The 23,881-nt window shown below is 44.0% G+C and overlaps 1 protein-coding gene across 2 annotated transcripts in view; it reads right to left on the bottom strand.

Moving 5' to 3' along the window:
* The window catches only part of gatb (glutamyl-tRNA(Gln) amidotransferase, subunit B), a 217,019-nt gene that overhangs the window by 4,279 nt on the left and 188,859 nt on the right, over positions 1-23,881 (bottom strand). For both annotated transcript variants that reach the window (XM_028802695.2, XM_028802697.2), the window contains exon 12: positions 9,593-9,727. In XM_028802695.2, coding sequence (XP_028658528.1) covers positions 9,593-9,727 — 135 coding nt within the window. The remainder of the gene's footprint in view (positions 1-9,592; positions 9,728-23,881) is intronic.

The following is a 23,881-nucleotide window of genomic DNA, read 5'->3' as shown; positions in this document are numbered from 1 at the left end:
ATCAAAGGCAGCACTCAGAGAATTGTGGTTAAACCAGAATCAGCTTATTAGTTTTAGGGTTTAGTGGACGTGTTAGCAGAAAATGTGGTTACAGAGAAAGAGACGGAGCGAGCTCAGCTGACGTCACCCAGAAGCACTCTGCGTACAGTGTTCAGAAGTTGTCTCTGCGCGGTCGAGATAAGGAGTCCTCCTATTAGCTCACACTATAAGGAGACAGCATCATATTGTGGGTTCACGGGTGACCACCAGCAGTTCCCCACCCAGCAAACTGAGATGAGTTCACAACAATACAAGGACTCACTCTGAAAATGGAGGAGTTACTATACTGTGTTTCTTCTGCCCAGTCCCTGATTCAAAAAGGTCACTTCAAGGGACAAGCTGCCAGGGTTCATTCTCATGTCTTCTAGCATTCTCTGTCACAGACTTGCTGCTTAGTGAATCCTCAAGGCAGCCTAAGGTTACTCGTTTACCTACTGGTCTGCAGTGCCCTTCACTAATATTGGCACACTTGGTAAGTATAACCAAAATAGACTGCGAAAAAAATGTCTTAAGTGTTTATCCCTTCATGTTTCATTCAAAATATTCAGAAAAAAAATCTAAACTTTTGTGAGTTTTCTTCACAAAAGTATTTCTAAAATTACCGGTGCCCCTAGGAAGTCATATGAGTAAAATGAGATTTAAGTATACTCCCGTTCATGTTTTACATTTTTAAGTCCATATCTGAGTGAGCAGAAACACTTAAGTGGTCAGCCATCTTTTCCTGTCTGACTAAACATGAGGTGAGCTGAAGGCGAAATTCCCTTAGTCATCCATCCCAATGTGAAGAACCTGAGAACACATTAATGATGTAGATGTTGAGCTCCACAAATCAGAAAATGGATGCATAATAAGAAAATGGCTATAAGTAAATAGATAATTGGTTGAAAATGCCCATTTCTACTATCAGGGAAATAACTAATAAGTTCAAAACAACTGAAGATGGTAAGAACTGGTCTGGAAGAAGACGTGTGTCTATATTGACCCCATGCACAGTGAAGAGGATGCTTCAAGTGGCCAAAAAAGCTCCAGGGATCACAGCTTCTTTAGTTGAACCTTGGGGTCAAAATGTCTCCAAAGCTATGATGAGATGACAACTACATAATCACAACTTGCTTGAGAGTGTTGCCAAAAAAAGCCTCTGCTGTCACCAAACAACAAACTGGAGCATCTACAATTTGCCAAAAGTTACTGGAACTTCCACGGGAAGTGAGGCGGATGGTCAGATGAGACAAAAATGGAGCTTTTGGGCAACAAACATCAGAGGTGGTCTGGCGTAGAGGCATGTAGAAAAGTACCTCATCATCACTGTGAAGTGTGGTGGTGGATCTTTGATGCTGGGAGGTTGTTTTTTTGTACATGGCCCTGGACAACTTGCTAGGGTGCATGACACCATGGACATCAAGTATCATTAAATATTAAATCACAACCCGGCTGCCTCTGCAAAGAAGCTTAAATTGGGCCATGGCTGGATCTTACAGCATGGCAAAAATCCAAAACAAAATCACAAAAATCAACATAGAAATGGTTCAGTGAGCACAAAAGTCAAGGTTCTGTTATGGCCGTCTCAGTCCACGGATCAAAATCTCATTGAAGAACCAGTAGGATGAGCTGAAGAGGAAAGGTCCACAAGCATAGACCTTGAAATCTGAAGGATCCAGAGAGATTCTGTAGGTAGGAGTGGATTCAGATCCCTTGCCATGTGTTCTCCATCCACATTGAGCATTACAAGTGGAAAAAGGGGGGCTGCACAAAGTATTAAACAAAGGAGTACCAATAACTGTGGCACACCTATATTTGTTTTATCCATCCATCCATTATCCAACCCGCTGAATCCAAACACAGGGTCACGGGGGTCTGCTGGAGCCAATTCCAGCCAACACAGGGCACAAGGCAGGAACCAATCCCAGGCAGGGTGCCAACCCACCGCAGGACACACATATTTGTTTTATGATATTTCCTTTTCCCTTTGAATTATTTTACTTCAATCAAAGGTTTGTTTTTTCTTAATATTTTGAATGAAAGATCATGAGGATAAACAATAAAGATATTTTCAACAAATGTATTAGTGGAGGGCACTATATACCATGAGAGTGCTTGGTGGTTTTTTTTTTTTTGTACAATAGTGTTTTATATTTTAAAGAACTTCGCCTGCTTTAGACGTAGCTCATAAAACACTAAGTTCTATCAGCTACTACAGACTTCCCATGTGACCATTTTGTTGCTTCTGTCGGAACAGGTTGTGTATAAAAATTAACATATTTATGACATACCTGCAAGAAACTGCAGCTGTCGGCACATTACCCACATAATAGTATATTCTACAACAGGGACCTGCTCAGCATTTCAACTTTAGCCCTGAGAGACTCCGTTTTCTTGGTGAACTGCAAGTTAAATGTTATGTAATCTGTAATGAAGCTGTAATGGCAGAAATAGATGTGTTATGTAGGGTGGGCTTGGAACTCATTCTGTATTTCTTCTGCTCTCCCCTGGTTGGACTGCAGAACTCAACGGTGTTACGGATGGGCTCAGGGCTGAATGAATAGACTGTATTGATCTACAGTATTACAAACTCCTAAAATGTTTGAAACCTACTGTTTTCTGAAATTATTCTTATATGACAACTTTAACAAATTTGGATAGTTTACCAACATATACAAGTTCAAAATTTCACTGTTTGAGAAGTGTCTATGGGTGACAGGCTTTCCAAACTAGTTATAAATGTCTTCAATATTTCACACAGTAGGTCAGAATTCAATGGTTCACTGTGGCATGTTGTGAATGGAATGACAAAAATCTCCATGCAGGCTTTTTAAAAGCCAAGCTGCATCATAGGCCCATGACAGGCTGTGCAGGTCAATGCGTTAACAATTAGACGATAGAGCATAAAAATAAAATCCATCCATCCATTTTCCAACCCGCTGAATCCGAACACAGAGTCACGGGGGTCTGCTGGAGCCAATCCCAGCCAACACAGGGCACAAGGCAGGAACCAATCCCGGGCAGGGTGCCAACCCACCGCAGGACACACACAAACACACCAAGCACACACTAGGGCCAATTTAGAATCGCCAATCCACCTGACCTGCATGTCTTTGGACTGTGGGAGGAAACCCACACAGACACGGGGAGAACATGCAAACTCCACGCAGGGAGGACCCGGGAAGAGAACCCGGGTCTCCTAACTGCGAGGCAGCAGCACTACCCACTGCGCCACCATTTCGCCAAAAATAAAATCTCAGATTTTTTTTTTTTTTTTTTTTTTTTTAACATCCACACCTGACTTTTCCATTTTAATCTCATTTTATTCTTTTAAAAACCTAAAAATAAGACATAATCCAAATGAATTGTTTTTTAACAATAAAAACAAACAAAACGTTTTAGGATATCACACACATTTCTTGACAACTGTCGCAGGTGGCCAGGATTATTACCTGGCCGGGACGCCAAAAAGGACCAGAAGGTGGCAAGAATAACTTCCGGGCCACGAAGACACAACTGCCACGGAGCAGGAGAGGACCACGGGAAAGGAGAACGAACTGTCGGACTTGTTGGGACCCGTGGCCACCGCCTGGGGGCGCTTTACACCTCGTGGGACCCGGATGTTGTTATTTCCGCCACACTCTGCAAGATGGCGGAGGGATCAGCCAGGGACGCCCGGAGTGTTTCCGGGTCAAAGGGCAGCACTTCTGCCACACCAGGAAGTGCTGCAAGATGGACATCATCAGCCACCTGGAGCACATCCGGGCAGGGATAAAAGGGGCGACTCCTTGCAGTCAGAGAGCCAGAGTCGGGAGTGGGAGAAGGACGAAGCTCCCTGGAGGAGTAAAGGCGGCCAAGGACATTGAGTTAAGGGTGATTATTGCTGTGTGCTTTGTGTGGAGTGAAGAACTGTGTTTATTAGTGATTTAATAAACGTGTGCTTTTATAAAGATGTGGTCTCCGACTGGTGGTGTCCGGGAAAGTCTCACACAGCATTTTTCTGTATAAACAGGCATGTAAAAGAAGTGGATTTAGAACTGGAAGTGTTCCCTGAATGCTCCTCTCTGGCTGTTCACATTTGTTAGCGTGGGTAAAGTGCAAAAGGTGAATTTCCCGATGGGGATCAATAAGTGCCAACCCAAGTTAACAAACAAGGAATTAATAAATAAGATTTCCCTCCTGAAAAAAAAACGCTTTGGATTGCTGAAGAAAGATTTTGCAAATAAAACAGAACGTTTATGATTGGAAATTAACAAAATCAAATGTGATGTCTTTAAATGTTTTTTTACAGGTTTTCTGCAATCTTTATAATAGATTAGCTGTCCCCCCCAACGGCTCCACCCACGTAGTTGTGAAACAGGACAAACTTTAAAAATCAATAAAAAAAATGTAATTCTGGCCTTGTGGAAGGTAGGTATGCTCCAATGTCAAATGTTGGCACTGTATCTGATCGTGTTCAGCTCTGACTGGAGGGCGTCCCTCGCATGGGGAGAAGAGCAAGTGCCAATCAGCAGCTACCCTCTAAAACACACGGATCTCTCTCTCAAAAACACCAAACGTTACTCCTTAACAGTCTCTAGATGATAATGTCTGATGAACAAACAGGTATCGCTAGCTAACAGGAGGTAAGGTGCACTCCATCACGTGGAGAGTGGTAGACTGACTCGAACGGAGGCTGGCGGGTGAGTGAAGAGGGCACCACCCGCCTCCCCACTCCCGAGGTCCCACTTTCCCCTCCCCTCGGCCCACTGTGTCTCTCTTGGATTCAGGTGAATAAATCGCTACTAAAAGCGAACTATGATACTTAGCGCAATGAAAGTCGCAAAATTAACTGGAATGTTCAAGCAAATTAAGAAAAAAACCCAATCTAAATCCGTTAAGTAGTTCTTTAGTGAAAAGCGGACAGACATACATTAGATTTTATATATATATATATACTAGACATGGGCGGCACGATGGAGAAGTGGGAGTTCTGGGGACCTGTGGTTCGCTTCCCAGGTCCTCCCTGCGTGGAGTTTGCATGTTCTCCCCGTATCTGCGTGGGTTTCCTCCCACAGTCCAAAGACATGCAGGTTAGGTGGATTGGCGATTCTAAATTGGCCCTAGTGTGTGCTTGGTGTGTGGGTGTGTATTTTACATTACAATGATTATTGTATGTATGGCGTCCCCCCAGCAATGGATTTTATGTGCGCGAAAATAAATCTTTTAAATGTCATCCTATTGTAATATCATGAAAATTTGTATATTTAGGAAAACACTTTACCAGGCCAACTTTGTTAATCGCAAATCTGACATCCTCAGAGTGAACAACAAACACTAATCCCACCTCTTTGGGGAAGCTGGTCTCCGCGTCTCAGTACCCGATTGGATTTTTTTGTGCGTTATGTTTTAGGTCTTACCTCATTTACCGAAATCCGAATGGATCGGCCGCGCGATATTTTATAGGTCCCGCCCTCTCTGTCTTGTGTGACGCATCAGGCGGCCTTTGAAGCATCGCACCGTGCCCTGCGCATGCGCACTTCACCAGAAGACACACACACACGGACACATGGACGCACACAGGGATTTTATTAAAGAGGATATATATATATATATTGTGGTAAGTGGCTTGGGGTGGTACCCAGCCGGAACGCCCTGAAGGACCGGAGGAGGGCTTACGCCTCCTCCAGACCACAAGGGGGTGACCGCCCTAGTGGCTTTGGGGACCAAGGGAACAGAGCTTAGAAACTCAACCCTATAGGGGCCCGTGGTCACCGCCAGGGGGCGCCCCAATGCCTGTGGAGCCCTGGGAAGAAGACCAAGACACCTGGAGTGCTTCCGGGTGCACAGCCGGCACTTCCGCCACACCAGGGAGTGCCGGCTGGTGCTCATTGGGAGGCACCGGGAGCACGTCCAGGCTGGAGTCGGGAGGAAGAGAGACAGAGCTCAGGAGGACCTCTGGACCTGAAGAAAGGCATCGTGGTGTGGCCTGGAGTTTGGGGGAGTATTGGGTTGTGTGCTGTGTTTTCACTTGTAAATATTGTAAATAAATGTGTGTGGGTTTGAACCAACGATGTCTACACCTGTCTGTGCCCGGGCTGTTCCCCACTATATATATATATATATATATATATATATATATATATATAGAGAGAGAGAGAGAGAGAGAGTTAGAGAGATAGACTTGTATTCCTATTCCCTGTGAAATGTTACAATGCTGCACCCCATACCAAACACGTTCTCTGATAAGGCACTTGTAGCATGGGTGGACAGATATTTACCTGGCCAGATTACTGAGTTTGGGGAAGTTTGTTGCCACCACTTAAACAGATTGGTGTCTGGGTCAGGGAAAATGTCACTGCTATATTTCACTTACATTTCGGCAGGTATTAGGGTTAGGTTAGGGTTGCAAAGCTGCTCAGTTCTCCCATTCAGCTGTGTGCCTCTGACAGAGATGCTGCAATGAGGTTGATGTATCGCTACCTTTAGTTTAAATAGACTTTAGACAGATTTTACAATGGACAGTGGTTTGTTTGATGTTGTTTGATGTTGGACTTTAAATAAACAACCCACTTCCAACTGACTGAGGAGGCGCTGTCAGTTTTACACAAGATCTCCTCACTTAACCTGTATGCTGCTATCTTGCTACTGTGTGTGCAATGGGATGGAGTGGTATGATGGAGAATGGGTATTTGCAACAGATTTGTCTGTTCAAGTCAGGGATCTGACAGTTCCTCTTTCACAAGGGCATTTTTGTGAATTTTGGACATTTACAAGTTTTAAACCCAGCCACGGGGAGATGCAGAAACCAGTGTGTTTCTTTGTGCCAGTCCCACGCCTGGATAAATGAGGAGGGGTTATGTCAGGAAGGGCATCTAATGTAAAATTTTGCCAGACCAATATGCGGAAAACAATACAGATTTCCGTATCGGATTGGTTGAGGCCCGGGTTAACAATGGCTGCCACCAGTAGTGTTAGCCAACAGGGTGCTGGGGAAAATTGGGCTACTGTTGGCTGAAGGAGAAGAAGAGAGAGAGAAGGCATGTCCAGTGTTAGGAGGAGTGGAGAAAGGGTATGCAAGTGAAAGGGAGGGTAGGAACTTTGAACGTTGGCAGTATGACTGGTAAAGGGAGAGAGTTAGCTGAAATGATGGTGAGAAGGAAGGTTGATATATTGCACATGCAAGAGACTAGATGGAAGGGAAGTAAGGCCAGGTGTATCAGAGACGGGTTCAAATTATTCTACCGTGGTGTGGAAGGGAGGAGAAATGGGGTAGCAGTTATCCTGAAGGAATAGTATGTCAAGAGGTGAAAAGAGTGACAAACAGAGTGATGATAATGAAGCTGGAAAGTGAAGGTGTGATGATGAATGTGGTTGGGGCATATGCCCCGCAAGTTATGGTGTGTTATGGATGAGAAACAAGATTTCTGGAGAGAGTTGGATGAAGTGGTAGAGAGTGTACCCAAGGGAGAGAGATTGGTGATTGGAGTGGATCTCAATAAACGTTGCTGAAGGGAAAAAAGGGGATGAGGAGGTAATGGATAGGTATGGTCTCATGGAGATAAATGCAGAAGGTCAGATGATAGTGGATTTTGCGAGAAGGATGGACACAAGTGTGATAAATATGTATTTTCAGAAGAGGGAAGAATGCAGGGTGACGTAAAAGGGTGGATTATATCCTGTGTCGGAGAGTAAAACATGAAGGAGCTTGGTGACTGCAAAGTGGTGGCAGGGGAAAGCGTAGTTAGGCAGCATAGTATGGTGGTCTGTAGGATGATGGTGGAGATCAAGAAGAGGTGGAGAGTGAGGGCAGAGCCAAGAATCAAATGATGAAAGTTGAAAAGGGAATCCTCAAAGTGGAGTTTGGTTAGGAGGTAAGATAGACACTGGGTGGAAATGAAGAGTTACCAGACAGTTGAGCAACTACAGCAGAAGTAGTGAGGGAGATAGCCAGAAGGGTGCTTGGTATGACATCTGGACAGTGGAAGGAGGAGAAGGAAACCTGGTGGTGAAATGGGGAAGTACAGGAGAGTATATAGTGAAACAGGTGAAGAAGAAGTGGGATTATCAGGGAGATGAAGAAAGCAGATAAGAATACAAGAAGATAAGGCATAAGGTGAAGAGAGAGGAGGCGAAGGCTAAAGATGAGGCATATGAGTAGCTGTACGAAAGGTTGGACACTAAGGAGGGAGAAAAGGACCTGGACTGATTGGCTAGGCAGTGGGCCTGATCTGGGAAAGATGAGCAGCAGGTCAAGGTGATAACAACAACAACAACATTTATTTCTATAGCACATTTTCATACAAAAAGTAGCTCAAAGTGCTTTACATAATGAAGAAAAGAAAAATAAAAGACAAAATAAACGGAAAGAGTTCTTTGAGAGGTTGATAAATGAAGAGAATGAGAGAGAGAGAGACGGTTGAATGATGTTGAGATAATGAACCAGGTAGTGCAATGGATTAGCAAGGAGGAAGTAAGGACAACTATGAAGAGGATGAAGAATGGGAAGGCTGTTGGTCCAGATGAGATACCTGTGGATGCATGGAGGTGTTTAGGAGAGATGGCAGTGGAGTTTTTAACCAGATCATTTAATGCAGTCTTGGAAAGTGAGAGGATGGATGAGGAGTGGAGAAGATGTGTACTGGTACCGATTTTTAAGAATAAGGGTGATGTGCAGAGCTGTAGTAACTACAGGGGATAAAAATGATCAGCTACAGCATGAAGTTATGACAAAGAGTAGTGGAAGCTCGGTTAAGAAGGTAGGTGAGGATCAGTGAGCAGCAGTACGATGTCATGGCAGGAAAGAGCACTACAGATATGATGTTTGCTCTGAGAGTGTTGATGGAGAAGAATAGAAAATTGCAGAAGGAGTTGCATTCCGTCTTTGTGGACCTGGAGAAGGCATATGACAGGGTGATGAGAGAGGAGTTGTCATATTGTATGAGGAAGTCAAGAGTGGCAGAGAAGTACGTAAGAGTGGTACAGGATATGTATGAAGGAAGTGTGACAGAGGTGTGGTCTGAGGTAGGAGTGACAGGGCCTCCTAGTATTTAATAATAATAATAATAAGAAACTGAGGTTACTGACCACAACCTGCAGTCCTAGCCAGCACATTATTGCCAGGCCTGTGCATGTGTGTGTGTGTGTGTGTGTGTGTGTGTGTGTGTGTGTGTGTGTGTGTGTGTGCTAGGGTTGGTTCTAATCTTGCACCCACTACTGCAGGATAAGCAATCATTGTGGCCATAAACTAAATAGATGAATTAGAAAATGGACAGAAAGATTGCAAATGATTTAATTTGATAAATATATGGAATATTAAAGAATAACACTGCTTACAGAGCTGTCATAAATGACTTTGTCTTGGTTTATGCCACTGAATGACTCAGCTTTAAAGTAGATTTTGCCATTCCAGATTTACACTGGAATACTAAAATCCATTTTAAATGCATTGGGCCTGATTTGCAAAAAGGTGTGAACAAACATTTGCCAAACAGTATAGGCGATTCTTGCAAAATGAGAATCAGTAGAAAATCGGGGATGAGCACCTGTTGCGGGAAAAAAAAAAAAAAAAAAATTCTGGGAGAATTGTACCCACCTCCTCCAGATGGCCATCTAGGACATTCTGACAGATTTCTTCAAGGATCTTCTCGTTCTGCACTAGGCCCAGGTCTTGCTCCTTCACAATCTGCTGGGGGCTCTTGTCACATTCCTTCCACATTAATAGAAAAACCTATGATATACAAAAGGGACAAAAACGGAGCTATTAATTTACTATTATGTTTTAGGAAACCCATTCTTAATGGCATTTCAGATCAGGTCACGTGGTATTTGTGATATACACTGATATGACGATGACTTGGGTGATTGACTCCTTTCTCATCATCAAAGAGTTGTCTAAGTAAGAAGTGAGTTACTGAAGGACATAAAGCTAGAATATAGCTATGACATGGTGGTGGCTTCCAGTGTGCTTGAGGTCATCTGAAATTTTGCTGAGAGAGTGTCGACCTTGTCGAGAGGTTTTTATTTTTATCTCAGCAGTGACATTAATGTTTTTTGGTGACTTTTCCTATGAAGTCAGTAGACGGACTGGGAGAGCATGGTGGGGGGTCTTGAGGTGACTGGAAAGGGGTGTGTGGCGCTCCTGATATCTCCGCAAAAGGACGATAGTCCAAGTCTTTAGAGTTCTAGACGCTATCCAGTGATCTGAGATGAAGTCCTGTGACTCTTTGTGTTGCTCACGGTGTCCCGAATGAGGCACATTACCTGCATTGTGAGGGAGCGTCAGTTACAGCACTACAGCCATGTGGCGTGATTCCCCGAGGGTGATCCGGCTCATTTTTGAGGACCTGAGTGGCTGGATCAGGCTAAGGGGATGCCCACGTAGTACCTGGTTGCGGCAGATAGAGGGTCATTTCTGGAGGGTGGGACTGGACCGCGTGTCTCCCTGGGGGGGCTTGTCAACCAGAATCCTGAGCTGTTTTGTTGTGTGGTGGGTGTGGCAACGTGCTGTATCAGTGCATGCTTCCCAACCTGACCTGATCTGAAATTCGTTCTCCATAGCTTCACCGAGCTCTACATTTACATTTACATTTACAACATTTAGCAGACGCTCTTATCCAGAGCGACTTACAACAGTGCTTAGTAGTCTACAACTGTTCTTCAGTCTTTAAGGCTAGGATTAAAGTTCTACCACTCGCAAGTTTTCTCTTTGAACACTTCGTTACCTGCCACCCTTTTGGCCTCTAACACTCATATGGCGACCCTCCTATTACTATTGCATGAAAGGTGCCTCCTTTAATCTGGATAGATTTCTTTACTGCTGGTGCCCACCAATTTAAATAAATAATCAATAACCTTTTGGCCACAGCTTCTTGCAGAAGCCTCCATTACTGAGGTCTTGAATAGGGTCTGTTTCAATGCCATGTTCCTGACTTCTCTTGAGATGTAATAGAAGCTGTTCTAGAGGTTGGAGTTGAGCTTGTTGTGGACAAAAGTATATTCTAGTTGTTCCCAGGACACTCTCATATTCAGTTTGGGTTTCCAGGTCTGGGTGGTAGCTTCATCCATGTAAGCCAGCTCCCCAGCAAATGATGAAGGAATAGAATTTCAGCACCTCACTTTACCTAAGTGTCCAGAATATACAGCCTCTGAGCAGGAGACATGACTATAAAGACAACAGTTGACCTCAGACCCAAAGTACACTGGTAGGAGGTGCATTCTGTTCAAAATACCAGATGTTTACTGTATATAAAAATACATCTTGTAAACCATTCCTCCTGTGTGGTATCACATAAACCATTTAGAAATCCAGACAGCTCAGTCAGAGTGCCAATTTATAGAGCTGAAGAGGATGATAGTTTAGTGTTTTACTGATGACTGTCCAGTGTTTTAAAGAATTTACATTGAAACTGCCCACCTGGAAACTGAGATTAGTGGACATTCTGGGCTGCTAATATGAAAAGAGAATTTAATTTCATCTTCTCATTTGAGAAAACAGATTAGCCTGAAAACAACTGCATAAAGTTATGTAAGCAAGAGTTAAGAAACACAAGCAAAAACAATTTGCAACAGCTGATGCTTGAAGGTATCTACTCCTTCTAATAATACAGTTGGTGTTCTATTTATGGTCTGTGTTTGCAATATATTACCAATTAAGCAGTGTGTGGGAGACATGCAGGTAAGAATTTTAACTGTACTAAAGACAAGACACTTGAACATTAATTTAATTGAATTATTCAGAACATTTAGCTTACATTATCATACTAGCTGAAGTATTCGGCATTGCCTGGGTAATAAAACACTAATGTCAGTATGTGTATTTAGTTCTTCCAAACCAGAGGCGGCCTTAGGGGTGTGTGGGGCCAGTTACGTCAAACGCTCTTACCGGTATGTGTGGACTGTATGAACTTTTGTGCGAATTTAATAAAAAATAATGTTAACATATACCGGATTTTCCCATTACAGTATTCAGCTAAATTTTTGCAAGATAACACGCAGACTTTATCAAAATTTACAGTCATATGAAAAAGTTTCTGAGCCCCTCTCAGCCTGCATACTAATTGACTCTCCTTTCAACAAAAAAGATAACAGTGGTGTGTCTTTCATTTCCTAGGAGTACTGCGGTGTTTTCCACACAAAGATCTTTAGTGACGCAGAATTTAGTTGTATGAAATTAAATCAAATGTGAAAAACTGGCTGTGCACAAATGTGGGTCCCCTTGTCATTGTGCTGATTTGAATGCCTGTCACTGCTCAATGCTGATTACTTACAACACCAAATTGGTGTGATGAGCTCATTAAGCCTTCATAGACAGGTGTGTCCAATCATGAGATATAAAGGTATTTAAAGTGGTCAATCACAAGGTGGGCTTCCTTCCCTTTGACTCTCCTCTGAAGAGTGACAGCATGGGATCCTCAAAGCAACTCTCAAAGATCTGAAAACAAAGATTGTTGAGTCTCTTGGTTTAGGGGAAGGCTACAAAAAGCCATCTCAGAGGTTTAAACTGTCAGTTTCAGCTGTAAGGAATGGAATCAGAAAATGGAAGGCCACAGGCACAGTTGCTGTTAAACCCAGCAGGTCTGGCAGGCCAAGAAAAATACAGGAGCGGCATATGAGCAGGATTGTAAGAATGGTGACAGACAACCCACAGATCACCTCCAAAGACCTGCAAGAACATCTCACTGCAGATGGTGTATCTGTACATCATTCTACAATTCAATTTGCACCAAGAACATCTGTATGGCAGGGTGATGAGAAAGAAGCCCTTTCTGCACTCACACCACAAACAGAGTCGCTTGTTTTATGCCAATGCTCATTTAGACAAGCCAGATTCATTTTGGAACAAAGAGCTTTGGACTGATGAGACAAAAATTGAGTTATTTGGTCAAAACAAAAAGCGCTTTGCATGGCGGTAGAAGAACACCACATCCAAGAAAAACACCTGCTGCCTACTGTCAGATTTGGTGGAGGTTCCATCATGCTGTGGGGCTGTGTGGCTAGTTCAGGGACTGGGGCCCTTGTTAAAGTCGAGGGTCGCATGAATTCAACCCAATATCAACAAATTCTCCAGGATAACGTTCAAGCATCAGTCACAAAGTTGAAGTTACGCAGGGGTTGGATATTCCAACAAGACAATGACCCAAACACAGTTTGAAATCTACAAAGGCATTCATGCAGGGGGAGAAGTACAATGTTCTAGAATGGCCGTCACAGTCCCCTGACTTGAATATCATCTCAAATCTATGGGATGATTTGAAGCAGGCTGTCCATACTCGGCAGCCATCAATTTTAACTGAACTGGAGAGATTTGGTATGGAAGAATGGTCAACAATACCTTCATCCAGAATCAGACACTCATCAAAGGCTATAGGAGGACAGCGTTTAGAGGATGTTAGATTAGCAAAAGGAGGCTCAACTACTGTAAGTATTGATGTCATATCTCTGTTGGGGTGCCCAAATTTATGCACCTGTCTAATTTTGTTATGATGCATATTGCATATTTTCTGTTAATCCAATAAACTTAATGTCACTGCTGAAATACTACTGTTACCATAAGGCATGTCATATATTAAAAGGAAGTTCAGCCAATGAGAAACAAAAATCCAAAGAAGTAAGAGGGGGTCCCAGACTTTTTCATATGACTGTAACAGGAGAATATAACTTGACAAGTCCGCTCAAACGGGACATGCAGACCCCACTTACCACCCCCAAACGCCGCTCTTGCTCCAAGCAATCCAAGCTGTGGTGGCTCAGTGAAACTCAATCAAGACAGAAAGAATCGGGCAAGCGAGGCTGCTACATATAAGGGTACCGAGGAAAGTCGTATGAGGAATGCTAAGAGTTTCCTTCAAAAGCGGGAGGTGTTTGCAAGAATGCAAATGATGTTTTCACAGAGGGTAATAGGGGCCCGTCTATCTACTGGTGGTAGTCAAAAAACAGACAGGAGATGAGCAAGGCACCTTAACTCTTTTAGGGCGGATGTCGACTTTTGTCGACAGGAGGGGTTGAAGGCTAATGTCAACAAAAGTCGACATCCAGGGATAGGGGGCGACAATCAGCTGTTAATGGCGACAAATCTCACTGTCACGTCACAGGCATTCCCTCTGTGCTTGGAGGAATGCTAGACTCGTTGACTCGGCAAATAAACATTGCGTGTGCGTGAATTGCGAAATGTAAACAATGGCAAGATGGCACCAACATGTGAAAAGGCAGCGAAGCAAGTGCAGAAAAGAAAACACTTGGCAGACGATGTTTTGCGCATTATCGCGGAGTCGGACTCTTGATTTTTCAGAATCGGATTTTATTGGCAGTGATCAGGAGATCGAGTAAGAGAGTGAGAAGCAGGCATCAGCTGATCAGACACCAGCCGATGCCGCGCCAGTGGATCTGCTGCCAGTTGAGTGCCTTCGCGCAGCCGATGCATCTACGGCAAGGTTCGCATGGGATAAATACACATACATTGATCCGTTGAGAGCCGATCTGGCTACCGGAGTTTACAAGACGGCATGGCTTGCTGTTGGACACGACAGATCACCAGCTGCTGTACTTCAGGCTGCTCTCTCCTGATGCTGCTTTTCAGCTACTGTCAGACGAGACAAACAGGTAGGCAGAGATTTTTTTTGAATCGCAGGCTGCGTTTGCATCGCATTCTCGTTTTTCAAAGTGGAAACCCACAACGAAAGACGAGATGAAGCGCGCTGTGGCATTACAAATAGAGATGGGGCAGAACTGGTGATATAACTTCAGGGAGCATTGGTCCAAACGTGTTTTGTCCCCTGGTGGCTCAGGTACGTGCTGCTGCAAAGTTTTATTCACTTCTGTAATAAACAGAAGCAAATCCCATGGGGTGAGCCAGGCTATAATGCCATACATAAAGTTCATAAAGTTTCAGAAGATGAAAAGAGCTGTCAATACGGTTTTCATGCAGGCAGAAAACTTGGTGGCAGTGGCATGGCACGATGGCAAATGGGTGACTTGTCTCTCTACAGTACACACTAACAATATATGTGAGAAAGTGCAGCAACAGACAATTGAAAAATAGGCACCAAAGCAACACATATGGTAAGGAGTGCAATGTGGCAATTACTGAAATTGGCTGCTTTGAGCGAGATCAGGCTTTGCTGTGTAAAATGTATGTGATATGTATGTGAAATCATAGAGTATGCAGGCTCATACAACATGCAAGACAGTAACATTTGTCAAAAGTAAATATTTTTTGTTGATTTGATATGTTAAACAATTGCTTTGTGTTCTTTTTTAAAAAATGTTAGTTTTTGGAAAAATATTCAGCCCTGGGAGAAAAGAAACAAAAAAAAAATTAGCCCTAAAAGAGTTAAAATGACGGAATCTGAGAAGCAAGCTTCATGGGAACGTGATCGAGGCAGGACCTGCCGGACAGTTGATAAACAAGATTACTGAAGAAATATTTAGGATAAACACTGAGGGTACATGTGAGGAAAGAGATATCAAATCCATCCATCCATCCATTATCCAACCTGCTGAATACAAACACAGGGTCACGGGGGTCTGCTGGAGCCAATCCCAGCCAACACAGGGCACAAGGCAGGGAACCAATCCCGGGCAGGGTGCCAACCCACCGCAGGGAGATATCAAATGATTTTTAATTTATTCTTTTATCTTTCTGTAACAGGTAACATAGCTAATATCTGTTGTGATGGATGGCCAGGGCCATTACCCGGCCGGGATGCTGGCTGGGTGGAAGGACAACAGCAGAGAACCTGTTTGGGACAGTATCTTCCCCGATATGCTAGAAGGATGCCTCCCTGGGTTGCTAAGGTACCATGGGTCCCTGCAGGGCATGTCGAGAATTGTAGTTTGGAGCAGCCCTGATGGGTTCCGTGGGTGCCGCCAGGGGGTATTGAAGGTACAGCTGAATCCTTTGTGGCACTGCTTCTGTCGCAGCTGGAAGAAAGTCGAGAAACACCTAGAGCACTTCCGGTCACACTATAAAAAGGAGCCGCCTCACCACCAGTCGGAAAGCCAGAGTTGGGAGGTGGACGACAAAACTTGTGAGGAGGAGTGGAGGCAAAGAAAGAGAAAGAAAGAAGAAAGGACTGTGTGTTATATTATTTGGTGCTTTTGTACTGTGCAGAGAAGAGGGGAGCAACAGAACAGGCTTCCCCACTTAAATTAAGGAGTGCTCTCTGGCAAGCCTTGTGTCTGTCTCAGCCTGTCTGTGTTGGGGTTTGGGGAGCGGTACGCCCCCTGGTGGTCCACACTGTATAATGAGTTAAAATAAGAAAGCAAATATTTGTGTGATTCAGTGTCTTCTGATCATACCCAGCGCTCTCCTGCTGCCTGATGGGAATTGTAGTATCAGTGTATGTGCTGGTTTTTGGGTTTCTCCACTCCAACACAACCCCTCTCCCTGATATGCCATTTGGCCTATGTTTTGAGTTGGACAAATGGCAAAATACATAAGAAATTATTGTTCAGTAGTTTTTATCCCAACAGACAAACAAATAGCTAATGGTGCCAATCCTGCAGCTATGCCAAGAAAGCAGCAAACTCTGGACAAACCTTTGTGTGGTATAGCTCAGAAAAAGGTGGCCAATTTTTAAATAGTTGAATGGCCGGCGCGATCTTCATGGGTGTGTATGCTCACGCAGCTGCAGGAGGCTGGTGTAGTAATTGGGCGAGATGCACCTGCACGTGAGAGTGTGGTCTGTCACAATTGCTTCATCAACTTCCTATGGTGCACGATTGAGACACGGTGCTCACGGAGGCATACAAGGAAGAGCCGGCATGAGGAAAGGGGAGAGAAAACAGATGAAAGGAAAAAGGGAAGAACATACGTAGACTGGTCAGAGAGTGAGCGAGAGAAGAAAGGTAGGATGGAGGTTAAAAGAAAAGGGAAAAGAAAAATGGGAAGGGAGACTGTGAGTACCCATGAGGGACAGAATGGAGGCAGGTGGTCGGGAGTGGAGCCACAGTTTTGCAGGAGCTTGAGGCTCAAGGAAGGGCGCGTCTGTTGAATTAGCACCAGGGTGTAAGAGTGGCCACAATTGACAGTGTCTTCTGCAAGGTGCGAATGTGAGCGGTGGGAAAGGCGTGTGTAGCTCGACAGGTTGCCCTGTGCATGCCAATGCAAGGGTTGGGCAGGGAACGGAGCCTGCATTTATTGCTTGACTGAACCTGTGGGTTGGGTGTCTCCTTGGTTGCCAGATCCCATACCGGATAAGCTGTAGCGATGTTGGCTTTTAGAAGGCAGTACCAGGACATGCGAGTTCTAAGAAACAGTGAACAGTCTCTTGGATGTTAACCTCTGGTTTTAAGAAAAAATGTTTGCTTTTAATCTCCACTTGAACACCGTTCATTTATTTATTGGATTATTTATTTATTGAAGACTAGCAAAATACCCGTGCTTCGCAGCAGCAAAGTACTGCCTTAAAATTTTTATTAAGAAGAAAAGTAAACCTTTTTAACTCTTTCAGGGCTGATGTCAACTTTTGTCGAAATTCAGGGGTACAGAATGGTAATCAGCTGCAAACTGCGACAAAACTCGCCCTTACATTTTAAGTTTGACTTTCTTTGCTAGAAGGAACGTTAAGTAGCTTTGATGATTTAACCTCGATTCCCTGTGTGAGTAGAGAACAGCAAACAACCTCAACAATGGCATTGAGATCAGGTGAGAGTCTAAATACGTCATAGACATTTTACGTATTATCGCTGAATCGGACTCTGACTTGTCAGACTTGGAATTTGATGCAAGTGATCAGGAGATGGACATCGAATACGAAAGTGAGGTACCAGCATCAGCTGATCAGTCCCCAGTTGATCGTGGTGTTGAACACGTTTGTGTAGCTGATGCGCCTATGCTAGCGTTCGCCTGGGAGGACCACCACTTATGATGACAAGGCCATATTGCGTCACACTGCAACTGCCACCACCGCCCACCGGCTGTGCAAAGACAGCCAGCTCACCGTGCATTCCTGCTGGCCATCGAGGTGCCCCCGCGCAGCCACTGCCTCCAGAGATGTCGAACATGTGCCAACAGCAACCACAGCATGCAGCAACAGATGTTTTATGTTGCTTTCTATGTGAAACCATTTCCAGTTTTTTGGAAAAAATATTCAGCCCTCAAAGAGTTAAACTGAGGGAAAATATACCAATAATTATTTGTTAAGGATCTCTTTGTATACCACGTTGTCAGTTTGGCCCTCCGGTTGTAACATGACCAAGCTGTGCACTGAGCTCACTCTTGAGCATGCAACGTACAGTTGGCCACGTGAAAAGCAATGTTGCCTCAAATCAATGCCAACCTTTTGTAGGGTCTGTCCCTGAGACTTATTAATTGTCATTGCGAATCAGAGCCTTACTGGAAATTGGAAGCGTTTGAATTGACATGGGAGATCAGAGGGTATAACTGGGATGCGAGGAATAAAAACTCTCTTCTCTGAGCCACTGCCCATAAAAATAGTAGCGTCAATTAGGTTCTTTTGCAGACACGTGACCTGAAGTCTTGTGCCGTTACAAAGTTTCGGTGGCTGTAAGTTTCTCAGTAACATTATTGGTGCCCCAACCTTCAAAATTAGATTATGCTCAGGAGTGCCTGGAGGATTCAGAGTGTGGAGAAACTCTACCGGATAGTGCACTGCATCTTCCAGTTCTACAACTGAATCCACAGACTGATATGTTTTTGGTTGTGAAGGTAGTTCTTGAAGTAAACTGTGGTTTATAGTCGTAGTCATGTCATTTCTTGGTATCAGGATAGCTCTCTCCCTCAACTATGACACGTCGTTATCGTGGAGATTTCGTAGATTGGGGTAAACATTTTGAAGAAGGCTTTGTAAGAGGCATTGGCGGTTGTCCAAAGGTGTAAAATATTTGGCCATTTCGGTACACTTGAAAGCGACAACTGAACAATTTAGCGGCAGCCATCAACTCACATGCAGAACCATAGGTGAAGGGCTTAAGCATTTCACTCTTATAATGCTCCTGTGTAGTATAATTATCTCCTGTACCATCATCAGTCCACACCTTGAACCTGTCCCAGTCATTCAATACACAAGACACAATGTTCCTCCGGATATCAAGAGTGAGCCTGATGAGGCCGTGCAATATGTGACACAGAGAATGGAAAAGGCAGTCGCCATCTCCGGGCATGGAAACCACTCGGTAAGTGACAGTTCTTTGATCGATGGTGATCACCTCGATAGACATGTTAATGGGGGTACGGTTGGAACGATAAAGGAAATGGGTACCTCAACAATGTAAATGAAGTCTAAAATACCTACACAATAACTATAATGGTAATAAACGAACAATAAAACAGCGGAGAAGCCGTGGATTAAATAAAAAGGCTGCAGTTATCAGCAGGGAGACGTGAATACCATGGCGAAGCAAGGAAGGGAATGAAGAGACCGGAGCGACGGACGGCCTTATATAGGCTGTCAGCCAACTACGTGGGAGGCGTGGGGATGGGGGACCCAACGCCACCTCACCTGGCAACCGAGCTGCAGGCTATGGACGTATATATGTACATAAGTAGGATTCAGTTAGCGCTGGGAACCCGCGTACCAAATTTCTTGAAGATGGGCCCATAAGTAACAAAGACCGTTGGAAAGTTCAATATGGCGGCCGACAGTGGCGTCATACCACCGAAAATAAGTACGTACATCGGTTTCGGTTAGCGCAGGGAAGCCGCCTACCAAATTTCGTGAAGATGGGGCCATAAATAAGAAAGTTTAACATGGCGGACGTTGTCGACCGTTATGACCGTTACGCATAGAATTTCGAAATGAAACCTGCTTAACTTTTGTAAGTAAGCTGTAACCTACACAGGAAGTTGGAGAATTAGTGATGAGTGAGTCAGTGAGTACTTTGCCTTTTATTAGTATAGATTTGCACAGCACTTTTGCATACTATTTATTATTATTTTTGATTGTTTTTAATAAAAGAGCTTTTGTACTTTTATGCATTTACCCCTTGTTTTGTGTGAGTGTCCTCATCTGATAGCTCATCCCTTGGGTATGGGTAGCAGGTTCAAGAGACTCCCTAGATCAACTGACCCGCACCGTCGCATTCCCCAGCAGTTGTGATAAGGCAAAACAGATAAAGTCTATTGTACATTTTATTTGCAAGAACATTCATCCATACACAACAGGATTTCACAACATGATTCATACTATTTGGCAGAGTTACACTATTGCACCCCAATGCTGTTTCTCAGATACATCAGTTCCCAAAATATACAATGAGGATAAATTGGAATTAAAACAGTTAACTCTGTAAAGCAGAAAGAGTTGCCCTGACAAGTGATTCAAGGTCTTTTGACAGTCACACTGTGTTATGTTACAATAACATCACATCATATAACTCCAGAATGGTGCTTATCTTATCCTCTTATGTCCTACAAACCTTAAGACGTGTATGAAAGTCACACCAGGGCTAACATGGCCGAGTTACAGTACTTCATAATGTCACTGAAGAATAGGGAACTGGAGAGAAACAGACAATGTTAGTCACCGACAATGCAATGAGTATGCCTGATGTCGCTCAGGTGGTTGGCGTTTCTCACGTTAAAGGCTATGCGCATGCATTAAATTTGGCATCTCAGCGTGAAAGGTGAAATTTCACTTCACCTTCAGCTTCCTAACACACACCTGTAGGCTTTGCTTTGCGCTGTAATCAACTGGTATTTGGAGCTATTCATGATTCTCTCCACCTTGATTGAAGCACCATTTCTGGCTGAAAGAAAAGCAGTTCCAAAGTGTGATGCTGCCACTACCATGCTTCACTGTGGGTATCGTGTTCTTTTGGTGATGTACTGTGTTGTTTTTGCACCAGACATAAATTCAGACCATAATACATTTTGTCCATGTTTTTGGGATACTGGATGTATCTTTTTGCAAGATCTAGCCAGGCTTGCATATTTTTTTTCCATCTTGCTGCTCATAGCTCAGTCATATGAAGGATATAGAAGATTGCTGTCACATGAAGGGAGCAACCAGCACTTGCCAGAAAGTCCTGCAGCTCCTTTAATGTTGCCGTCTGCCTCTTGGCAGTCTCCCTGACCAGTATTCTCCTTGTCAACGATTCTGGAGTGGTGTGTGGTTCTTGGTAGTGTCACTGTAATACCATACTTAATTCTTGCTTGTCGAAGATTGTCTTCACTCTTCTCTATGGTACATCTACTGCTTTGGTTGTTCTTTTATGCCCGTTGTCCTGATCAGTAACTTTCAACAATGAGACTCCATTCATGTTTTGAAAGCTCTTTGGAGACCATGGCTTTTGCAGTAGGATGCCACCAAGATGATGTCAGGATAATTTATCTGCACTTTATGTGGAGACAACCGGATTAATTCTAGTTGATGGCAGGTGTTCTATTGTGGCGGACAGCTGGGACACCCCAGAAATGAAAGGATGAGGGAAGGCAGCTTTTTCAGGACACTGCCTCCCCCAAAACGCTAGATGGCAGCTCCCCTGGAGTGTGGCGGTGCCCAGGATTCCTGCAGGGCATCCTAGGACTTGGAGTCCGGTTTCTCAGCCCTGTTGGGTGCCGTGGGTGCCGCCAGGGGGAGCTGTGAAAGGACCTGGGGACTCGTGATTCCCTTGCAGCCCAGAAGTGCTTGGAAGTCATGAGGATGGAAGCCCCACAGAAATTCTGGGCTAATTAAAGAGTTGGGATTCTCCATCTGATCTGGAAGTGCTGGCAAGTCCCATGGGAGGAAGAAGAGAAGCACTTCTGGGTCAAGGACTATATAAAGGACTGATGGAGACCCAGCAAGTGAGCCGGAGTTGGGAGGTAGTGGACGGAGCTTGCTGGGAGGAGTGGAGGAGAGATTTGTATTAATTATTGTTGTTGATTTATTTCTTTATGGCGGCGGTAGTGCTTAAAAGGCACTTTGAAGAAGGAGAAATAATTAAAAGAGCTCCGTCATGCTTTTATCCTGTGTCTGCGTATCTGTCTGTTGGGTTTAACGGGGCAACAGCAACCCCTGGTGTTCACACTATTTAACATAAAGACTAAATGTTTTTGGTTGAGTCTGAACACAGCCACATCCTTAATTATAATGGGATGTGAACACATTTTTTTCGTAAAAGGTTTCAGATTTGTTTTGCCTTCTTTGTATAGGTTGCATATGCAATGTGACAATAGAGTCGGAAAAAGTTTAGACGTGATATATCTTGGTTTCCATCCATCCATCCATCCATCCACTAGGGACAATTTAGGAACGCCAACACACCTAACCTGCATGTCTTTGGACTGTGGGAGGAAACTGGATCACCCGGAGGAAACCCACGCAGACATGGGGAGAACATGCAAACTCCATGCAGGGAGGAGCCGGGAAGTGAACCCAGGTCTCCTTACTGCGAGGCAGCAGCGCTACCCACTGCGCCACCGTGCCGCCTATCTTGGTTTCATATTTTAAAATAACAAAAGCATGTTGTTTTAACAGGGGTGTAAAGACTTTTTATATCCACTATGTAAGTTTTACATGAAATCTTTCTTCTTATACAGTTTTTGTACCCATTGCCAATATCACATTATCATTATTATTTTGACCTTCAGAGTGGGTGATTTCAGCCATCACTCTACACATCTACCTTCAAGACTCATCTCATGTTTAGTTTTAGTGACACTTGGATACTTTAGTAGGCCCATTCAAAGTTTACGGATAGCCGAACAATGTATAAACTGTAGATTCATTAGGAAGAAAGTTTTCTGAAGAAAATGAAACATACTAAATACGGCATGAATGCTGATCACTTTGCTGATTCCGTATTTCATGGAAGTGAGCTGATGAAAGCCTGTCACGTCAGTTTGTTCTGCACTGTGCTGGATGACTTTGCTGATTTCGAACTTTGGGCAATTAGAAGTACTATGCTGTATATGGTGTAGCGGGGCAAAGTGATGGTGCAGGACAAGCTAGGATGCTTGGCTTGCCAACTGTGCAACAAAAACTCATTTAATTTTAATAAAAAGCTAAAAAAAAGCAATCAAGGTGCAGTTTTAAACAGAAGACAGTTCTCTTAGTGGGATGTTTACAAAAACGGGTTTCAGGCTCGTTTCAGCACAGAAGCCAAGACCACATTCAAAGGAGACGCCATCCTCTATAGTCGCTCTCCTTTTATACTGTGCGAACCGGAAGGAGCAGGGTTTCTTATGCTTCAGTGCCCTCAAGGGGCGTTTTCTCAAGGCTGTGAATGAAGAAGGAGACACGTCTGTTAGCGGCAGCGCCCCCTCCCGTCCTGGGGTGGTAGTACTTACTTTAGATAAGCCTGTAAGGTGATACTCTGGCATGCATGCATTAGAATGGGTATACAGTAATCCCTCGCTATATTGCGCTTCGACTTTCGCGGCTTCACTCTATCACGGATTTTATATGTAAGCATATCTAAATATATAACGCGGATTTTTCGCTGCTTCGCGGGTTTCTGCGGACAATGGGTCTTTTTACTTCTGGTACTTGCTTCCTCAGTTGGTCTGCCCAATTGATTTCATACAAGGGACACTATTGGCGGTTGACTGAGAAGCTATCCAATCAGAGCACGCAGTTAAAGTTCCTGTGTGTTGATTGGCTCAGGGACGGAGTGCTGCATTAACCAGGAAGTCTCATCTCACTCATTCAGCATTAACGTGCTACTGCTTCAGGGGCCGTGTCCAAGCGCCAACAGAAGATGCAAATGATTGCAGAAAAGGTAAAAGTTTTGGATATGCTGAAGGAAGGGAACAGCTACACCGCTGCAGGACACCATTACAGCATCAATGAGTCGACGATTCTTTTTATTTAAAAAGGAGGAAAAGCATATAAGATCTACGGCCGCAGTGTCCTTTAACCAGGGCACAAAACGAGTTGCAAGTGGACGTGATAAGGCAGTAGTCTGGATGGAATCTGCTTTAGGGATTTGGATTGAAGAA

Source organism: Erpetoichthys calabaricus, chromosome 5 (genome assembly GCF_900747795.2).
Source record: "Erpetoichthys calabaricus chromosome 5, fErpCal1.3, whole genome shotgun sequence".
In the NCBI taxonomy this organism is placed as follows: Eukaryota; Metazoa; Chordata; class Cladistia; order Polypteriformes; family Polypteridae; genus Erpetoichthys; species Erpetoichthys calabaricus.
Note: the sequence above shows the minus strand (reverse complement) of the source record. Positions and strands in the feature narration are given on the sequence as shown.